This window comes from Maylandia zebra, linkage group LG10 (assembly GCF_041146795.1).
Source record: "Maylandia zebra isolate NMK-2024a linkage group LG10, Mzebra_GT3a, whole genome shotgun sequence".
Classification (NCBI taxonomy): Eukaryota; Metazoa; Chordata; class Actinopteri; order Cichliformes; family Cichlidae; genus Maylandia; species Maylandia zebra.
Genome location: NC_135176.1, coordinates 11,348,746 through 11,366,464, shown reverse-complemented (window position 1 = coordinate 11,366,464; position 17,719 = coordinate 11,348,746). Strand labels below are relative to the sequence as shown.

Genomic DNA, 17,719 nt, shown 5'->3' with positions numbered 1-17,719 from the left:
CTTGGCTTGTATTGTGTAGTGTTCTCTCTGCAGTCACACCATAGCTGACGTGTTTGGAAACACTACCAGATCCCACTGATTTGGATGTGTTGCTGTTGGCATCGAGATCAGAGCTAGTGGCTATTCAAGCAGAGTGAGAATGAGAGCGAGAGAGCTGGGGAGTTTGGTCCAAATAGATTTGTAGGGAGTGATAAATGAGACATCCCCTGTTGTATTAACCTCCCCTATGAAATTCTACTGGGAAGCCATCCAAAATTACTTTGCTGTGCCCCAATTTGCTGAAGCAAGCCCTGTGACAACCAACTAACTGCTAACATTAAACACTTAAAGACAGAACTGGGACTGCTGTTGGCCAGCAGTGAAGTCCATCCATTACAGTTTATATGCTGCTGAGGGAAACCAGACAACAAGACTGACAGTCTGTGAAAACCCCGTTTGATCAGGGATGTGAGGGTTGGGTAATTCTGGGCTGATATAGATGTGTAAAAAGATATCAAACCTTTCATGTATTCAGGGATTTTGCAAACTATGGTGTTAGACAGGTATTAAAGCAGGCTGGAATAATGTGGATCAGTGCTCCTGCAACTTCATTTAATGAGTAATTAAATGGGATATGCAGGTTAACTGCATACTAACATTCACGCAAAGTTAGTAGAGCTGCAGGCAGAAGATCCGCTGTGGTGACCCCTAAAGGAAGCGGCAAAGAAGAAGACAACTGTCACCTGTCTGTTGTTTTCTCAAGAAACTGAGCCTACAACATACACTTTAGAGTCAGCTAATATAATTCTCTTTTATGTGCGGGGTTTCTGTGGAAACCTATTTGAGAGGAATCTTCAGCATCTGAGACTCGGTGTATGATTAGTCAGGAAAGGCAGCAGATTACTATCACCAGCAACATGTCGTTTATTACTATCCACAAGTAGTGGCAGCAGAAATGAGAGACTGTGTAGCCCATTTAACCCTCCACAAACAGCCAAATGGCCCACCATGACTCACACGGTAATATTTTTATAAGGTTTGCTGGGGCTGAAGTGACAGGATGTACCAAAAATGAGAAAAGATTTTTAATGCTCCCTCAGAGCTGCACATAAATTTGAGCCTTCCTCACTGTGGATTATGAAAATCATTTTTGACATATGTGCATGTCCGTGCACGTGCCACATCTGCTTTGCCAAGCCAAAATGCCCGTTTTCTAGCCATTACGTAATCTGGCTTTCCTTTGATGTTCCCTTAGCAGCACGTGGAACCAAAGCGAGCCAGAGACAAGTCTAGCTAATACTCTGAAGGTTACAGTGCAGGCTGGCAGCGAAGCAGAAGTCAGAGACCGTGTGCCACTCAGGCTGTGGAGGAGATAGTAACACTACAGTTCAGAGCTTTCTGTAAAAGTCAAAAAGAGGGAAATTATAATAGACCAGTGGTTGATTCAGAGATACGTCCAGAGTAAGTGTGCAAAAGGTATATGGATTGATTGGTGGATTATTAGCCTTATGGGCAACATAAGGGCGTGCCTGCCTATTATTTCATGGCAGCTGGGATAACTCCAGCCCTGAAAAAGCAGTTAAGGACATATATGGCTATGACTTCTGTTTAAATAATGAACAAACAAAAAAAAGAATTCGCTACTGGATTTATTTGTTTCAGGATACAAAATGAGAAAAAAACTGTTGCAAATTAAAAATGCCCTGGCACACAGAACAATGAAAAACACATTGTAGGCCCAATTAGTTTTAATTAAGGTTTCTAAAACATCTACATTTGCATTAGCGGTGCAAGTGTAGTGTAATTAACCAGTTGGTGTAAATATTAGCAAGCTTAATGAAAAGATTTTGGCCTATGCATGCTGCATGTGAAACTCAAGTTCATTACTGTCCACTCTGTTTCTTTGGTTTAGTCACAAGCATCTGGAAAGTCCACTGATTAAGTTGTGTAACCAAGTTTGAGGGTACGGTTTTTAAGAAACCGCTAGGCCACGTGGCTAATCGAAGAACAGTCCTATTTGATATTGGAAAGAATAGACGGATCTAAAACTAGGACAAACTAGCACAGAAAAAAGTGAGCACCTATGCATCTGTGTGTCAATGGCACAGAGTTTCAACTGAAGCAACTAAGAAATAATCAGTGATCACCAGTGTGATCTGCAGTAGTGGGCTAACTGACGGAGTAAAAGGGGAGTTAAAGACAGAAAATGGACACAGCAGCAGCAACAAAACGCTTCTGAAATCAGATCAGAGGTAGAAGAAAAACCCTTTTACTCTGCTGATGATTACATCAACGTGATTATAAGAATCTGTGAGGAGCACATTTGAGACAGTCCTAATCAACCAGATTAGGACGATAGGAGGAAAAACAAGTAAAGAGGTGGAAAGGGTGAGAGTTTTGTTGAAGTAACACACACACACACACACACACACACACACACACACACACACACACACTCCAACCAACAGCCGTCTGGGAGTCTACCACTTATACTGCTGACCGAACAAATGGATGACTGATGAGAAGTCTGAGCTGGTGATTCTGTTCATGTGCTTACATTGATGTGTGCGCAAAAGTTCTCTGTGCAGCTTTTATTACATTTAGCTTGCTTAGTCTGCGTATATGTAGGTTTGTGTTTTATGACTTTCATTATTAGCAGAATATGTAGTGAAACAGAGATGCCTGTGGAAAATGCTGTCTCAGTGAGCTGTGGTTCACTCGTGCAGCTGAACAGAAAGACTTCAGCCTCTCTGGGGACAACGTAGCTGTGGCTTCCAGCATCCACTCCGCTTAGGAGAGTTAAGGATGTGTGGTCACTGCTTAACACAGTCATTAGCACAGTTTCAGAGGCTGAAGAGAAAGGGCAATTAGAGCCATGTGCTTAGTAATCCACTGACAGGCAACAGAGGGAGCTTCAATACTAATGGTTTAGGGCAGGACTGGGTCATCTTTCATCATTAACAACCAGGTGTTTGTCACACAAACAGAGCTATTGTCAACTTGTGTTGCAACCTTTTGTAACCAAGTGGTGTAGTTGTATTAAGGAAGTATATAACCATTTTTGTAAAAATTTCAAAGTAGTGGTCAATTCCCACTTCCCTTATCAGAAAAAAAGGGTCAGCTCAGCAGCCACACAGGCACACAAAGAGTATGAGGTGGATAAAGGGCAGGTGGAAATCAAAAGGATGATGAACTGACAGGTGCATAAAAAAAAAAAAAGAGGATCGTGCCCTTTTCACGAACAATAGATCATAATAAAGCCCCGTTTCAATGCTTTTGTGATGGTAATAACCTGCCTGTGTGTACACATGCAGCCTCATACAGAACTTGAAATGTGTTAAAGCACATTGGGTGTTAAATTCAGATGAACTCTGTTAACCAAAAATAGCAAACGTTAGAATAGTATAGAGCTATTGTATAGTATAGTATACTGTGCTGTCCCTGCTTTATTCCCCATCAACACACTTTGGAGACAGGCTTGCTTTGACAAATCTTTATAGCCATCGTGTTTAGATTTTAGTACGTACATTGTTCAAATCTAAAATCAAATCAAATAAAACTATATGCAAGTCCAAGAAAAACGGCTTACAGCATTTTATATGTAACACTTTAACATATTTGTTTTTCGGCTCCATGCTGTAGTGGTCAACATGTTTGACTTGCACACAAATGATCCTTTTTGACATCAGGGGGGGAAAAAACAACAACAACAAAAAACATAAAAACACAAATACACACAGCCTCAGGAGGTCTGGTCTTAGTGTTAGTCCTTAACCCATAAAATGGGATGCTGCATAAGGAAGGGCATAAATAAGTACTTTACTAAATCAAACAGGTCACTGTTGCATCCAATTGGGAAAAAGGGAGCAATAATATTTGTTTTAAGCTTTTCACTAGCCATCTCAACCCACAAATGCACCTTCCACACTGAGCTAGCATTAGCTGATAGCTCTACCCTGCAGGGAGAGAAAAAAGAAAAGAAAGGCAACAGTCAAAATGCTAAACTCTAGACTTCAACACAGTAGCCCAAAAACCAGTGAGTTAAATAACGAGACTATATACCCACAGATTGGGTCTCAGCTTTAGCGTACATACACAAGAGTGGCATTTAGAGCAGGGCGATATGACCAAAAATATTTATCACGATATACATTTGAAAATTTGCGATAACGATATAACTGACGATATAATTGACACTAGACAAAATACTTTACAACTCCACAACTTTATTAGTGCAAAAAAAAAAAAAAAAAACATCAATGTATTTTCACTTAAACAAGCAGCTGTTTTTTGCATTAAAGTTATATAAAAGTTTAACAGCACCGTGTACATAAAATCGTTTCGAGGTCAGTAAACACAACCATAATTCAAACATAAGGCACACGGGATTATGAGGGGCACTGTCGATTTTCAGAAAAATCAAAGGATTGATTCTTATTCTCCGTCGCCACCATGCTTTACCCATATTCTATCGCAATATTTTATTTTCTTATAGTTGCCCAACTTTATACCGGTATTACCGTGAACGGTATAATATGGCCCAGCCCTAGTGGCATTCATCTTCTCGAGCTCTTGGCAGGAACGCAAAACGTGTCTTTCTGAAATAATCTAACAACTCTTTAAAGTCTCTCTAAAAACAAACAAACAAAGCTGATCAACATGATATAAACTATGGGTAGTCTACTTGTAACACCACAGCTTGGCATTTACGTTGGTATTACTCATTTCCTCATCACATCAAGTTAAAAGGAAGCCCAAAAGCCTTACAATAAAGTACCACACCTTAAATTTGTGTGATACCCAAAGAGAACCACATGTGCATTGCAGTACATTAACAACATTATCACTAATGCATAAATACCTTCACTGCCAGTAACTACTGCAAGGTCTCACTTAAGTATCTAATCAACAGCATCGAACAGAAACCACGTTTCACCTTTCTGTTTTTCAGCATCTTTATCACACCCCCAACCCCATCTCCATCAGTCTTTCCTGTTCACACCATGTCCGCACATTAAGATATAGTAACAAAAGTGGCAAAAGACAATTCTCAAAAGGCTATTTCATGCACCCAATACACCTAACACACACACGCGCAACACCTCAACAACACACAAACAGCTGTGACTGCATGGATGTGTGTACTGTTGCAAAGAGCTTCACACAGCCTCTGTTCTAAATTACAACAAGCAAAAACATAGGTCAGACTAATTTAGGTGACAAACTAATGGGAGCAGTTTTGTCTGTTTCATTAATCGACATCGTAACCTGACAGCTGCTCTCATGCAGTGTACAGTACGACGGGGGAGACTACATCGCAGCATAAAGACTACAATAAGGAGTGGTTTAAAAATTCAGCATCAGACAGCTTGTGTCCTCGATAGGATGGAACATAAAGTTCTACCTCCAGGTTGTAAGCATGACTCACTCTGCCTCACACTATATAATCCCTGGGCTTCCCCATGCTTCTATGATTACTGGCCAGCAGAAAGCCTGACGGCAGTGGGCATGAGTTGTTGCCACTAAAAGAAGTGTGTGTGTGTGTGTGTGTGTGTGTGTGTGTGTGGTGGCCTTGGGTTGAATGCCTTGTTATAGACAGCCATAATAATGCACACTAATTGGAAGTCCGGAAAATGCAAAGTGTTCCCTGTGTGCAGATCGCTGGGGCTGTAACACGAAAGGGCAGCGGATGAGATAGAGAAGAGGGGGGTGCAGGGCAAAACACGGAGAGGTAAAGCGCACAGATAAATGAGAAGTGATGAGTGGAGAGGAGTAAAGTGATGGAGGAGAGGTACGTACTGCTGTAAAGGGTGTCGATCCAGGAGAGCCGGGGCAGGCCGCGAGCACTGAGGGGCTCCATCCTCTTTTCCTCTCCCCGTCTCAGTCGCTCTCCCTCTTTCTTATGTCTTCAGTTCTTCTCTGCAGCTGCTTTTTGCGTTGCCTCGCTTCTTTTCTCTTATCCTTGAAACGCAGCCTTCATCTCGCTCGGAGAAGCAAGAAAAACCATTTGGGGGAAAAATGTCAGAAGGCACCCCGGGGTCCAACAGGCTGACAAGCAAGAGAGCTGAAGAAGGAGCGAAAGACAGAGGTGTGCGTCTGTGTGTGTGAGAGAGAAAACAACAGGCTGGAGACGGACACCGCCGACCGTTGCTAGGGAAAGGGAGAAGCACTCATTCTCTCTCGCTCTCTCTTTGGCTTGCTCTCTCACTCCCACCCACCCCTCCTCTCTCGCTCTCCTGATTCTGCGTGAATGCCTCATCAGCCTCACTCGCTGTCTCTCTCCCTGTCTCTCTCCCCCCCCCAGTGTCTTAGCAGCGTGTAGAAGCCGGAATTGAGAAGCCGTGCCTAATGACTGAAGCAGCGAGGTTTGCGAGATGTGAATCAACTGACAAAATCTCAGTTTCTCTCTTCATAAATGAAACCACTAAACCCACTAAAATCCAAAGTTGCTTTCACGATCTCCATCTCTCCTTGCGCATTAGGTTAGCAGCTTTTTTCTTGCATGTAGATACAATTTGCTTACTCTGACTTTGTTGAGCACATCGCAGCTTGAATTTTTTATCTTGTTCTTTAAACGTAGGTAAATGTTACTCAAGTTTTAAGAGAACTCTGCCTAAGAAAGTCAGTATTAAAACAATGTTGCAGCATGAAATGCTAAGATCAAAAAACATCTTTGTGTCAGGGGTTCAGCAAACATCCTAAATAGCCTATTGTTAGCCTATTTTATAACTGCTCAGACTGAGGCTTTTTCTAAAATATAGAGGAAACATATACAGCCAAAGAGAAACCACCCTTCAGGAAAAAAAACTGGGTTATCTTCCCCTGATAAAAGTTTAATGTTAAATCCACTGTGTGGTTATTTTTTGTTAATATAGCAATAACAAAGGTAAGTATGAAAGGTCTTTCTGTGGTTTTATGAGCCAAACTAGTCGTAGCTGTACTACATGATGAGTTCAAGATCACAGCCGCTCGGCTGGGACGCACAATTCACACTTTGTGTGAAACAGAGTCAGTCATTTAGTTCAGAGAGAGAGAGAAACCGAGAGAGTGTGGCGGGTTCACTTGTCACGGTTTAAGCTAGTTCTGTTCCCGTGGCAACGAAGAACATGAAAGCAACGCACACATGTGCATGTGCTGTGAAAATGTGCCTGCATACTGATGCTGTGTATAAGACGATATAATACAGACTCTATGATAGATGGCAATAGAAGAACCATGGAGCCGGTCTACTGTGTGCATCACCAGGAACAATAGCTAAAGAATATTTAGAATAAATGTCTGGAGCTCAGCCACAGCTGAATTTTTGAGGACTGAAGCAGATGCATAGGGACTAAATAGTTCAAAGTTATTTTGAGAAGTTAAAAGGATGGGGTCAACGTTTATTCACTTTCCCCCACTGTATCAGACTAGTTAAGGAATGTAAAGTGAGAAACCACTTAACTCCACCCTACTACCTGCTCCAGTGTTTTAGAATAAATGACGGTGACAAAGAAATTATAGCATTTTATTGCATTACAACCCAAAAAGAAGTTGGCATTTTCCACAATAGTGGCTGGGCTCTAGCGCAAAATCCAGGAAATCTTAATTTTTCAATATGCAATTAAAAATGTCATGCTGTGCTTTATTGATTTTTTTTGAAATTAGCAGGCTTTAATGGGCACATTAGCACATTAGGTCTCCTGTTGCTCCCTGTTCCCAGAAAGAGACCTGGCAGCATTGCCGCACAGCACAATTCCTCTTCATCAGGCCCAACGCCCGGCGAGTTTATTAAGGCATGTGCTACATAGGAGGCCAATCATCGGAGACGAGCATCGTGCCAGCGACAACAAAGCCTGATATGAAACGCTCCCCTCAAACCTCAGATCTCCTCCCCCTTCATCCTCCTCTAACCAGCATGGGGGAAGGAAAGATGGGAGGGTTGAGAGGCAGAAAAAAACTTCAATTAGGACACAAAGGCTGACAGGAGGAACCCCACAACTGCTCCCTGCCTCTTCCCCCAACCTCTGCAGGCAGAGCACCTGGCCCCGAGCTCTGCTCTTTGTTAGTCTACAGCACGTGTATGTGCCAGCTGGAGGGAACGTACACGAGTTAAACGACCTGGCATCCCATGAGCCTGTCTTGGTCGTGTGTGTGTGCACGTGTGTGTGTGCGTGTCTGTCTCAAGGCATTTAATGTATTCCTGCATGTGTTAATCTACATCAGGGTTATTAATGAATATAAATGTGTCATTGTGATGGTGGGAAAGCACACAGGCGTGACAAAAACCACACACAAACTCAAGGCGTACACGCACAAAACATGGGATTATGTAAAGGGAAAGCCAAGCGGGCAGAGAAGAACACGGGGCTGGTGAGTGGCACTTCATCAAATATAGATTGATCTACTGTACAGCCTTACACCTCCTTTGTCTTAAATCTGGGCCAACAGAGACAGACACACAGACACACACAGATGATTGAGAGTTTTGAAAGCAAATCTGCCCGCCTCCTCTTTCCAAATACCTCATCGTTCAACGGGGATAGCCAAACAAAGAGAGCACACATGCCATGCTCAAACACACAAACTGTATTTACACCAAACTGCGTGTTCTGAAGACATTCTGGAGCTTCACAAAGCTACATTTAGAAAATATGAATAAACAGTCAAACTGTGTAATAAAAACCCATTAGTAACTGTCTCTGAACCCTCCCAAACACACACAATTTCAGTCTCTTCAAAGTTCAGCACGTCAACAATGCGTCGTTCTCTATAAAGGTTAACTTTCAACAGCAGTCCTCTACTATGTGTGTGCGTGTGTGGTTGCTGGACAAGATCTAGATGTAAGGCACTCATATTCTTTAGTGTATCCACATAGAGATACACACTTTTTCCCCTCAAGACAGATCACGGATTGTGTTGGAGAGACACGATGTTCCTTTGTGTCACAGACAACATCTACTCAGAGTTTCCCCTTAATTGGACACTTTATTTAAACAATTACATGCTTGTGTGTTACAAAAGGCCACACATCAGTAGCCAGCACAGCATGAAATGTAGACCATACAAAAAAAAACTGGATATTTAAAACAGAAAAAAATCAATCTTTGCTTTTGATTAGGTGTGTCATCCCACTGTGAGCTAATGTGAACAAAGGACACTGGATGTGGATGTGTACTGTGTGATACTCACAGGCATATTTAGGCCCTGCAGAAATCAATGGACACGCATCTGGGACAGCTTTTAACAGCTTGAACTGAAAGTAAGCTTTATAGACAGCTATTACAAAACATCAGAGAAAGCTGGAACTCAAAGTGGATAAAAAGCAAAAATTATGATGCTTTATCAAATTTAAAAGCTCCTAAAACATCACACAGCATGTCCTTTGAGTATACAACTGCACAATTAATTTCTTAATCATTCCAAAAGGTCTGCTGTAATCACGTTTAAATTTTTCCTTTATATTTTGCTTGGTTCGGTGTGTAATCACAACAAGGCTCTAACTAACAAGAACCTGATAAATCCCAGCTTCCATAAAAAGACACGATGATGCATTTATTTTATTCCCCATTTTGTGACTGTTGTGTTTCCTGCACTTCACTTGAAATTTCAACAAAGATTTCCTGTCATGAAGGAGGAAGTCGCTGTGGTCAAACTGTGGTGTATTAGAGTGTGAGTGCGTAATTTGGCGGCACAGCATCCCACCAGCCAATCAAACTGCTATCCACTCCTCTCCCACCCCTCTATTCTCCCTTTTCTACCCAGATACCCCTACCCCACCTCACTCCACCAACCCCAACCATATCCACCCCTTTCTGCTCTTCGACCCCGACCACATGCCTGCGGGGGTGACTGGGTGGAGGTGGCAGCGTCTATGTGTGTGCGCCTATGTGTGTGTGGTGCTACTCTTTCCCTTCAACCCCACTGGCTAACCACGGGAACGGGAACTGGCTGATGAAAATAAATGAAAACAATTTTTTTTTTAAAAAGAAGAAGACGAGGACCAGGGTGGGAGTCTAAACCCTTCAACATCCTGATTGTTCAACAACCCCCCCCACGCCCACACTTCCAGCATTCTTGGTTGATGTACATACGTGAGTGGGGCTGCGCACGCAGGAAGCAGACAGCTGTGTTTCCAAATAAGTGAATTCAAACAAGCCTAATGAAGCACTGGAGCAAAACACACCCCACAAACATATAAAAAAAAATTTTTGACAATAAGCACGGATGGAATTGGTGACATCAAAGCGAAAATATTCACTGAATTAAAGTGAACTCTTCTTCCAAATCACAGAGACTCTCTAAGTGGAAGCAACAATGATTCACATCTACAGATTAACTGCTACACACACACATTATATTAGAATTTCACTGCAATAATGTCAGCATTTTATTACCGTTAAATTAGTTATGATATATATGGATATAGATGCCAATCAATAAACTCCACTACAGTCGTCTACACTGTAAGGAAGTCCAAACATGCTCCTTGGAGACTGATGATGACATTTTCTCGAGATGTGTGTTTTCCCCACAAATCCCTTTGTTTTGGGGGTTGGGGGAGATGGCAGCAGGGACGAGCAATGACGATGCATTATTAAAAAGGCCCGAGTGCAGCACTGATGAATGTGCGTCTATTAAATGAGAATGTCTGAGATCATTGTTTTATTATGTGTTACTGTCTGCTGGTCGCTTTATTTTGAAGTAAAATCGAGCGCAAAAATAAGTCATTTGTCTCTCAGCCGTTGTCATGATCACTGCTTTTTTCTCGGTCCAGCAGCTCAAGGTTTTTACCAGTCCTGAAATAAGATCAGAGTCATTCATCCAACACTGTTCTTTGACTCCATTCCTGCTCCCTCTGTGCTCCATGAACGTGTGTTATTAAAGTAACACCAACTCTTAACAGCCTTCTATCCAATTCACAAAGCTTTTGCCTACACACACAAAAAAAGGCAACAGAACGTGTGTGTGTGTGCGCATCACAGCATGTGCTTTGGCAGGCGAGATCCACTGTCACCTCATTTGTCCTGGATCTCATCTTTAACTCCTCCACCATCCAATTATTTGGAACGACAGTGTCTAGCAGACCCCTGTGACGTGTGTGTGTGTGTGTGTGTGTGTCTGTGTGTGCTGTGTTAACCCATTTATGATAAGATAGAGCTTCCTTAAATACAATCCTTGGCATGTTTGTGTCAAGGAGACAGGAAGAGAAAGGGACAAAGAGATGTGTGTGTGCGAGGGAAAGGCTGTTTATCTGGTGTCTGTCCAATCACAGCTTGATTGAGTTGATTTCCACATTGACCTCAATAGATCAAAGCGAATTCAGCTGGCATAGGATGAATATGCTCTGCTGCTAGTGCGCTCTCTGTTTCACTCTCACACTCACTCTAACACACACACACACACACACACGCGCAGTAAAAACACATGTGGATTTATGCAGTTTGCAGATCATTAGTGGTTATTTCCCACATATACACAGGGAGCTTATTTTATGTGTGAAACCATCCCAATGAGGTGACAACACAACGCTGCACAATAACACAGTTTGCCTGTTTGTTTGTACTCGACAAACCTAACTGTTGCTTAAGTTATGCCGACAAAGTGCTAAGCCACCATCGGGTTCGCGGTAACAAAGACTAAAAGCACACGAGAGCGTGGAAAGAGAGAACAGTAAAGAAATCTAAATTAAGAACTACTGCACTCTAGTGTTTAGCGTCGGTCAACACAAGCTAAGACACCCAAACAAAGACCTTCACTGTGCACACTGGATGGAAATATTGTATGAGAAAATAGCTGGGCATGTATTTGTTATTAGACTGTGTCAGACAAACTACTGAGTCTCAAGTTTGAGCACAAACCCACTTGAAATCCCATCACTTTAAACCTCCGCTCATAACAGTATCTTAAGATGGCACTCCTGCAATTTAGTGTTCCCCATAAAACTTGAAGACTCACAGGGGGGACGTTAACAGAAGAACAGACAAAATCAAAACGAGAGAGATTGAAATATCCGTCAGTATCAGTCAAGCTCTTAAAAAGCTGGGACCTACAAGTTTCTGCAACAGTAAAAAGAATATCAGCTGAATACCAATCTAAGGATTAGTGTATTGTTTTGTATCATACCTGGATATATGACAGAATTACAGGAGTACTGCTGCAGTGCCACAGGACCTGTCAGAAATATGACTGGCTCCTAGTAGTACACCAGGATTAAGCTTCAGAAGGGATGTTGGGATGATTTTTATAACTGTTTTCAGCTACAAAGCAGAGATTTACCATTTCCAATGAAGGAGAATGAATGAATAAATGAACGGAAAGTAAAAGTACTGTGATTCTAGACTGCGTATTGCTTGCTTATGTTCTGAAAAGTAAACCTGGTCAACCAATGAGATGTGAGAAACATGACATTATTTTCACACGATAGCTGATTTTAACAGTGGATGCAGTAATACTGATAATGGATACTGTCTTTCGCCACTAGCTCACAGACATAAATACATAAATAAATACTATAAATACAATTTCTAAAACACATTTGATTTTATTGTTACATAAAACTGCATATTGGACAATTTTTAAAACTTGATGTAAAACAAGTTAATCAATTTTATGATTTGTTTTGCATTATCTGACCAAAAGTGACCTCTTGCATTGGTCTACCATTATGTATGCATTCATAGGCTTTATGTAGACCCTCCTTCATTTATGTTTCTTTCAAACACTAAAGGCAGTCTTAAAAATTTGATACATCTCAGCATATTATAACCTGCAGACATTGCCTTGATGAGCTCTGCAGATTCAGCATTACTTTCACTTGAATCATTAAACAAAGCAAAACCATTAAGATCACAACCTTATAAAAGAAACACTGCTGCTGTTAAAGATGCCCACACGAGGGTGCTGTAGCCATCTAGTCCACATCCAATGGACCACCTCCCACTGGTGGGAAATCCATCTAGCATTAGGTCTCATGCAGCATACCCAGATATTCAGGTTTTTACATTCCAGGGCACTTTTTGTAGAACCAGGGCAGGTACTAAAAAGTGAACCAGCATTTTTGGAAGCTATGAGGTGTTATCAGTGGTTCACAACAACCTACTGCATTCTGTCAAAGAGAGATTCAAAAATCAAGGAAAAATTCAAAATGTTAGGTGTCTGCTGCTCCATAAAGCTGCATAAATACAGCTACTGATACTGTGCAGCAGAGCTGAGTGTGCTTGATGGTTGAGCTTCTGAAAGCTTTGTTATCTAGTTTGCACTCCCCCGGAGTCAGGTTAACAGTATCATCAGGATAGAGTACACCCCCACACACACACACACACACGAGAAGAAACCAAAGAGAGAGTGAAAGATGCTTTGTAGAACAGTGGCAGATCTCTCTCCATTCATCCTGACAAGTTTGTTTTGTTTATTGATAAATGCATGGCCAGAGAACAAGCCCTGACACACATTTTTGTACCTTTCTGCTTCAACTGAAAAATGAAACAAACAAATTATTATTAGCTGAATACACACTGGCATTGAGGTTTTTAGGATTAATGAGGACTCATTACGCTCTTGTTTTGCGTTTCATATGGTGGAGGATTGCAAACGTGGACAAGTTTTAAACAGCGAGGTCAACATGTGTGCAAGTAAAACTTCTGAGCCAAAGACTGTGCTCTGCCATGCCGGGCACACAGCTTCACGCAGTAAACTGTGATGCTGTAAGCACAGCAGCCCCACCCATATTATATTTCGCTTTTATGAGGGGCAGCCAATCAAAAGATTGCAGGCTTAAAGGTTGGGTGAAGTGAAGAGCTTATTTCAGACAGTAGATGAACTGAGAGAATGTACAAACAGCCAGCAAAAGATATTGATCATTTCCAAGAGCAATTCATGCAAAGCTACTTTCAAAATGGGCCTTATTGAGGGTTACTATGCACAAAAGCACAAACTGTCCACACAAAAGGAAAGAGTCTAATAAATACAGATTATAGGTTTCATTAGTTTTTTTGAGTTTTTATTGGTTTTTAAAGTCTACTTTAAAGGTAACTATCCATCCATCCATCTTCATCCGCTTTATCTGGGGCCGGGTCGCGGGGGCAGCAGCCTAAGCAGAGAAGCCCAGACTTCCGTCTCCCCAGCCACCTCCTCCAGCTTATCCGGGGGATCACCAAGCGAAGTGAAAGCCCTCCACCACTTGGCTGCACCTAGAAATCCTGTCCATAAAAATTATGAACAGAACCGGAGACAAAGGGCAGCCCTAAATTTAACTACTTGATCTAATTTACTTAATTTATTGTTTTTTCACAAGTTTGAATGTGTAGTTTCAGTTAAGTATAATAACTTTGGTACATGTTAACTTACTTAATTTTACGCTTGAATAAATCAATCCCTACTTCCTTTTTGGGGGGGCGTGTTTTTGTTTGCATACAAAAATTTTGTATGCAGGAAATCCCAGTATAATAGGGCGTGTTGTGTGAGAAAAAATGCGCCAACAAGTGATCGTTACGCATGAGAACACAGCATGAAAACTCAACAGCACCAACAGGACACCAGGTTAAAGTCTCGTCAATATAGAAAAATCATGGCAAATGTGGAGTAACGAATAAAATAACTTACAAAAAGGAAAAAGAACACAGTCAAGGAAAGTTACACAATTAGCATGGCCTTAAATGAAATCCTTGGAGCAAACAGCGCTCTCAGTGACGTGCTCTCAGTTCCTTTGCCAAGACCTTGCGGTTAAAAGAGTAATTATGACAGAGCCCCAACAGACAGCGTCTGATTCTTCAAGACTGAACCAACAGCCTGAATAAAGCAGGAGGAGTGATCCTCCTCCAGGTATAATGCTACATCGACTCCTTTAACCACTGACCCGCAGGTTCTGGGTATCTCGGGTTTCACAGCGACACTTTATACCCAACAGAAGCCACTCCTGTGACTTAAGAGTAATTCCCTCCGCACCCCCTCACGTATCTCTACCACGGACTTTGCATTCCTGGCAAATGCTGTGAACGTTTAGATCAAGTGGTTTCAAAATGCAAAGCGTTTCACCTGCTAATTGTCCATCTGTTTCCATCTCCGCTCGGCAAGAAGAGGAAGCGAAAGTGATGACTGTGGAAAATGATGTCCTTAAGAAACTACAAACTGAGAATCTGGGTAAAGGTGTATTAACGCTGTTGCACTTCAGTGAATGCCAATGTTTCTATTCATTTTTGGTGTGCAGCTGAAAACAAACAAATGCCTTGAGGTCACAGGAGGAAACAACCGATTGGGGTTGGGGGATGGGAGATGCAAGTTTGGGTCATGAGAACATGTCCTGGCAGGTGAGAAGGCTAAAAACCTCCTTATTATTGAAGTCTATGAAAACACGCATATATTTTCAGGTTTAAACAAGGATCCCATCTGACACAGTAACACCATCAACACGAGGACTTCGCACACCAGCAGGCTGAATGTAACAGTGTTTTCACAGCTCTATTATTGTCAACCTACATATCTGAAATTTGGAAGTGGTTACTGAAAATTATATTCTCATAACATGCTCACTAAACTGTGGTAATGCCCTGCTATAAAATAAAAGAGGGCAGACCACATATGTCCATTTACCAGAAACTAAGCTTTCTAAACATGTGGTTATGAGATGTTGCATGCTGAAAAAAGGAACATTGTTTTCTCAAGTTTTGTTCTCCCTTTTAGCCAAAGTCCAAGTCTGCAGACGTCTTCTGCATTTAGCTTCTGTGTGCAACATAGGATTGTGAAAAGGGGTATCATTTACAAGGTAGAGTCCCTCAATTTCCTGCTTCTGCTGGATTAAAACTTGACAACTTCACAATACAGCCCGCTCACTGCGAATGAGTTCACACGTAAAAATACCCTGATGCCACACGGCTGGTGCACAAATTATGTCAAGACTGAAAGAGTGATAAAATCTGACAGTCGCTGTAGTGTCTGTGTGAAATCTCTAATAAACTAACTGATAAATTCAGTTAAATATGTACAACTGTAAAAAACAGCCAAACTGGTGTTCAGTCTAACATAATAGAGCATCACAACTGACTGTAGTTTGAAGGATGTTGTGTTCTGCACCTGTTAATAAAGTTTAATCAATAAACACAATATAAATTATAACTCACTTACATCGGTATTCTTGCCTTAATCTTTAAGCACTTATATTTCATAATGCATTTTCCATTTTATGCTAAACGTCACGTTTTTACAAGCAGTGGTGCTCGTGCTGATTAAAAAAATTAAAAACGGAATTAGGGTAATATGGATTTTTCTTCATAGCAAAGTTCGGGTCATTACATTATTATAAGCACATATAGTAGCGTTACACCACAGCTGAGCAACAACAAGCTTCTTACTAGTTCACGTCCCCAATATTTTAGCCCTTTAAACTACCTCAAAATCTTTAACATCATCAAGTCAAAAATCTCTAAAAGGTCTGATTATAAAATAAAACCTCATGTATTGATCCCACTCAGGGGAAATTTTTGGCATCGTGAAATAAAAACCAGGCTTCTATAAACGGATCTGCAAAGTTTAGCTTTCATTCAGAGCAAATGGAAAGTGAAACACATTTCACAGCAATTCTTCTTTGGTTTTTGGGTCACTTCGTTCTATCAAACTACAATTCACACTACATAATGTCTTGGGTTTTTTTTCTTTCGTTTTTTTACTTATTATTTACGTGTAGGAACTGAAAGCAGCAGTCTCAACAGATTACATAACTTGCACCAGGATTCAGAGAAGTGAACATTAAGTACCAGGCTGACAGCGTTTTAGAAGCATGCAGGGCTCTGTGGGTCCATATGCACCCTGGTGTCTTACCACATTCACACACACCACACTGGGGTCTCCATGGCAGCCATATCTGTCAGCCAATCATAAGTGACCTGCCTCTGAGTGTCTCTGATTTTAGATTTAGAGCAAGTTGGGTTTTTTTGGTTTATTATTGTTAATAAAAGAGTGGCGCTGTTTCTATGTCAGCATGCAAATCGCACCTATATTACAGTAAGACTGATGAGAGATAGAAATGCATCAACGGTTTGTTTGGTTTAAGCCCACCCCCACCCCCCTTTCAGATGACACAAATTCTGTTTAAATGAAAGAGATTAGAGAGAACGATTAACACATATCTGGTGCTCTTACTCGAACCCTACAAAGTTAAGTTATGGAGAAAAGCTGACACTGGAAAGCTTGAATCTAGTTTAAATGTAACCTGTCGTTTCTTTACCGATGAAAAACTGCAATATAAAGTCATTTTAAACACAACTGGGCAATTTCCTTGGAAAAACTCTTGAATTAGCAGGATTTTCTCTTCTTATTTACCATAGGTGGCAGTAAATTTTAAAAAAAATTAGCTTTTGGACACTAGTTGGAAAGAATAACAAGGAAATGACATTTTAAATATCAAATTATTCTAAGCTGCTTTCATACTACATTCAAGTACACACAAATGGTTCTCTCCTTTCAGCTATATGAATCAGTTAACTGACAGGAAAACCACAACTCTTAGGCTCTCCTAGATCGTGCAGGTGCTCATCTTGATTTCAACTGAGAGAAATTCATGTCTAGAAATGAGCCTGCACTTCCTGTCCATGCATCCCCCTGTGTTAAAATCCTGCTGAGCGCAATAATGTGAAATGAAACTCGGTGAGAGGGATAGCGTCGTTGTTTGTCTCTGTGTTTGCTTAGAAATGGGTTAAATGAGGGTGAAAGTAAGGAGTAATTCAGCTCAGCCCTGTCCCACAGGACATGGAAAGAAACCACTTATTAC

The 17,719-nt window shown here is 41.3% G+C and overlaps 1 protein-coding gene across 3 annotated transcripts in view; it reads right to left on the bottom strand.

The window, feature by feature from the left end:
• abr (ABR activator of RhoGEF and GTPase) overlaps window positions 1-17,719 on the bottom strand; it is a 122,331-nt gene that overhangs the window by 92,554 nt on the left and 12,058 nt on the right. The window contains exon 1 of one of the 3 annotated variants that reach the window (XM_004557279.5): window positions 5,779-6,137. The exons of the other annotated variants lie outside the window; for them this stretch is intronic. Within the exon in view, the coding sequence (XP_004557336.1) occupies window positions 5,779-5,839 (61 nt within the window). The 5' untranslated portion in view covers window positions 5,840-6,137. Of the gene's footprint in view, window positions 1-5,778; window positions 6,138-17,719 lie in introns of those variants that run through there. 3 annotated transcript variants of the gene reach the window in all.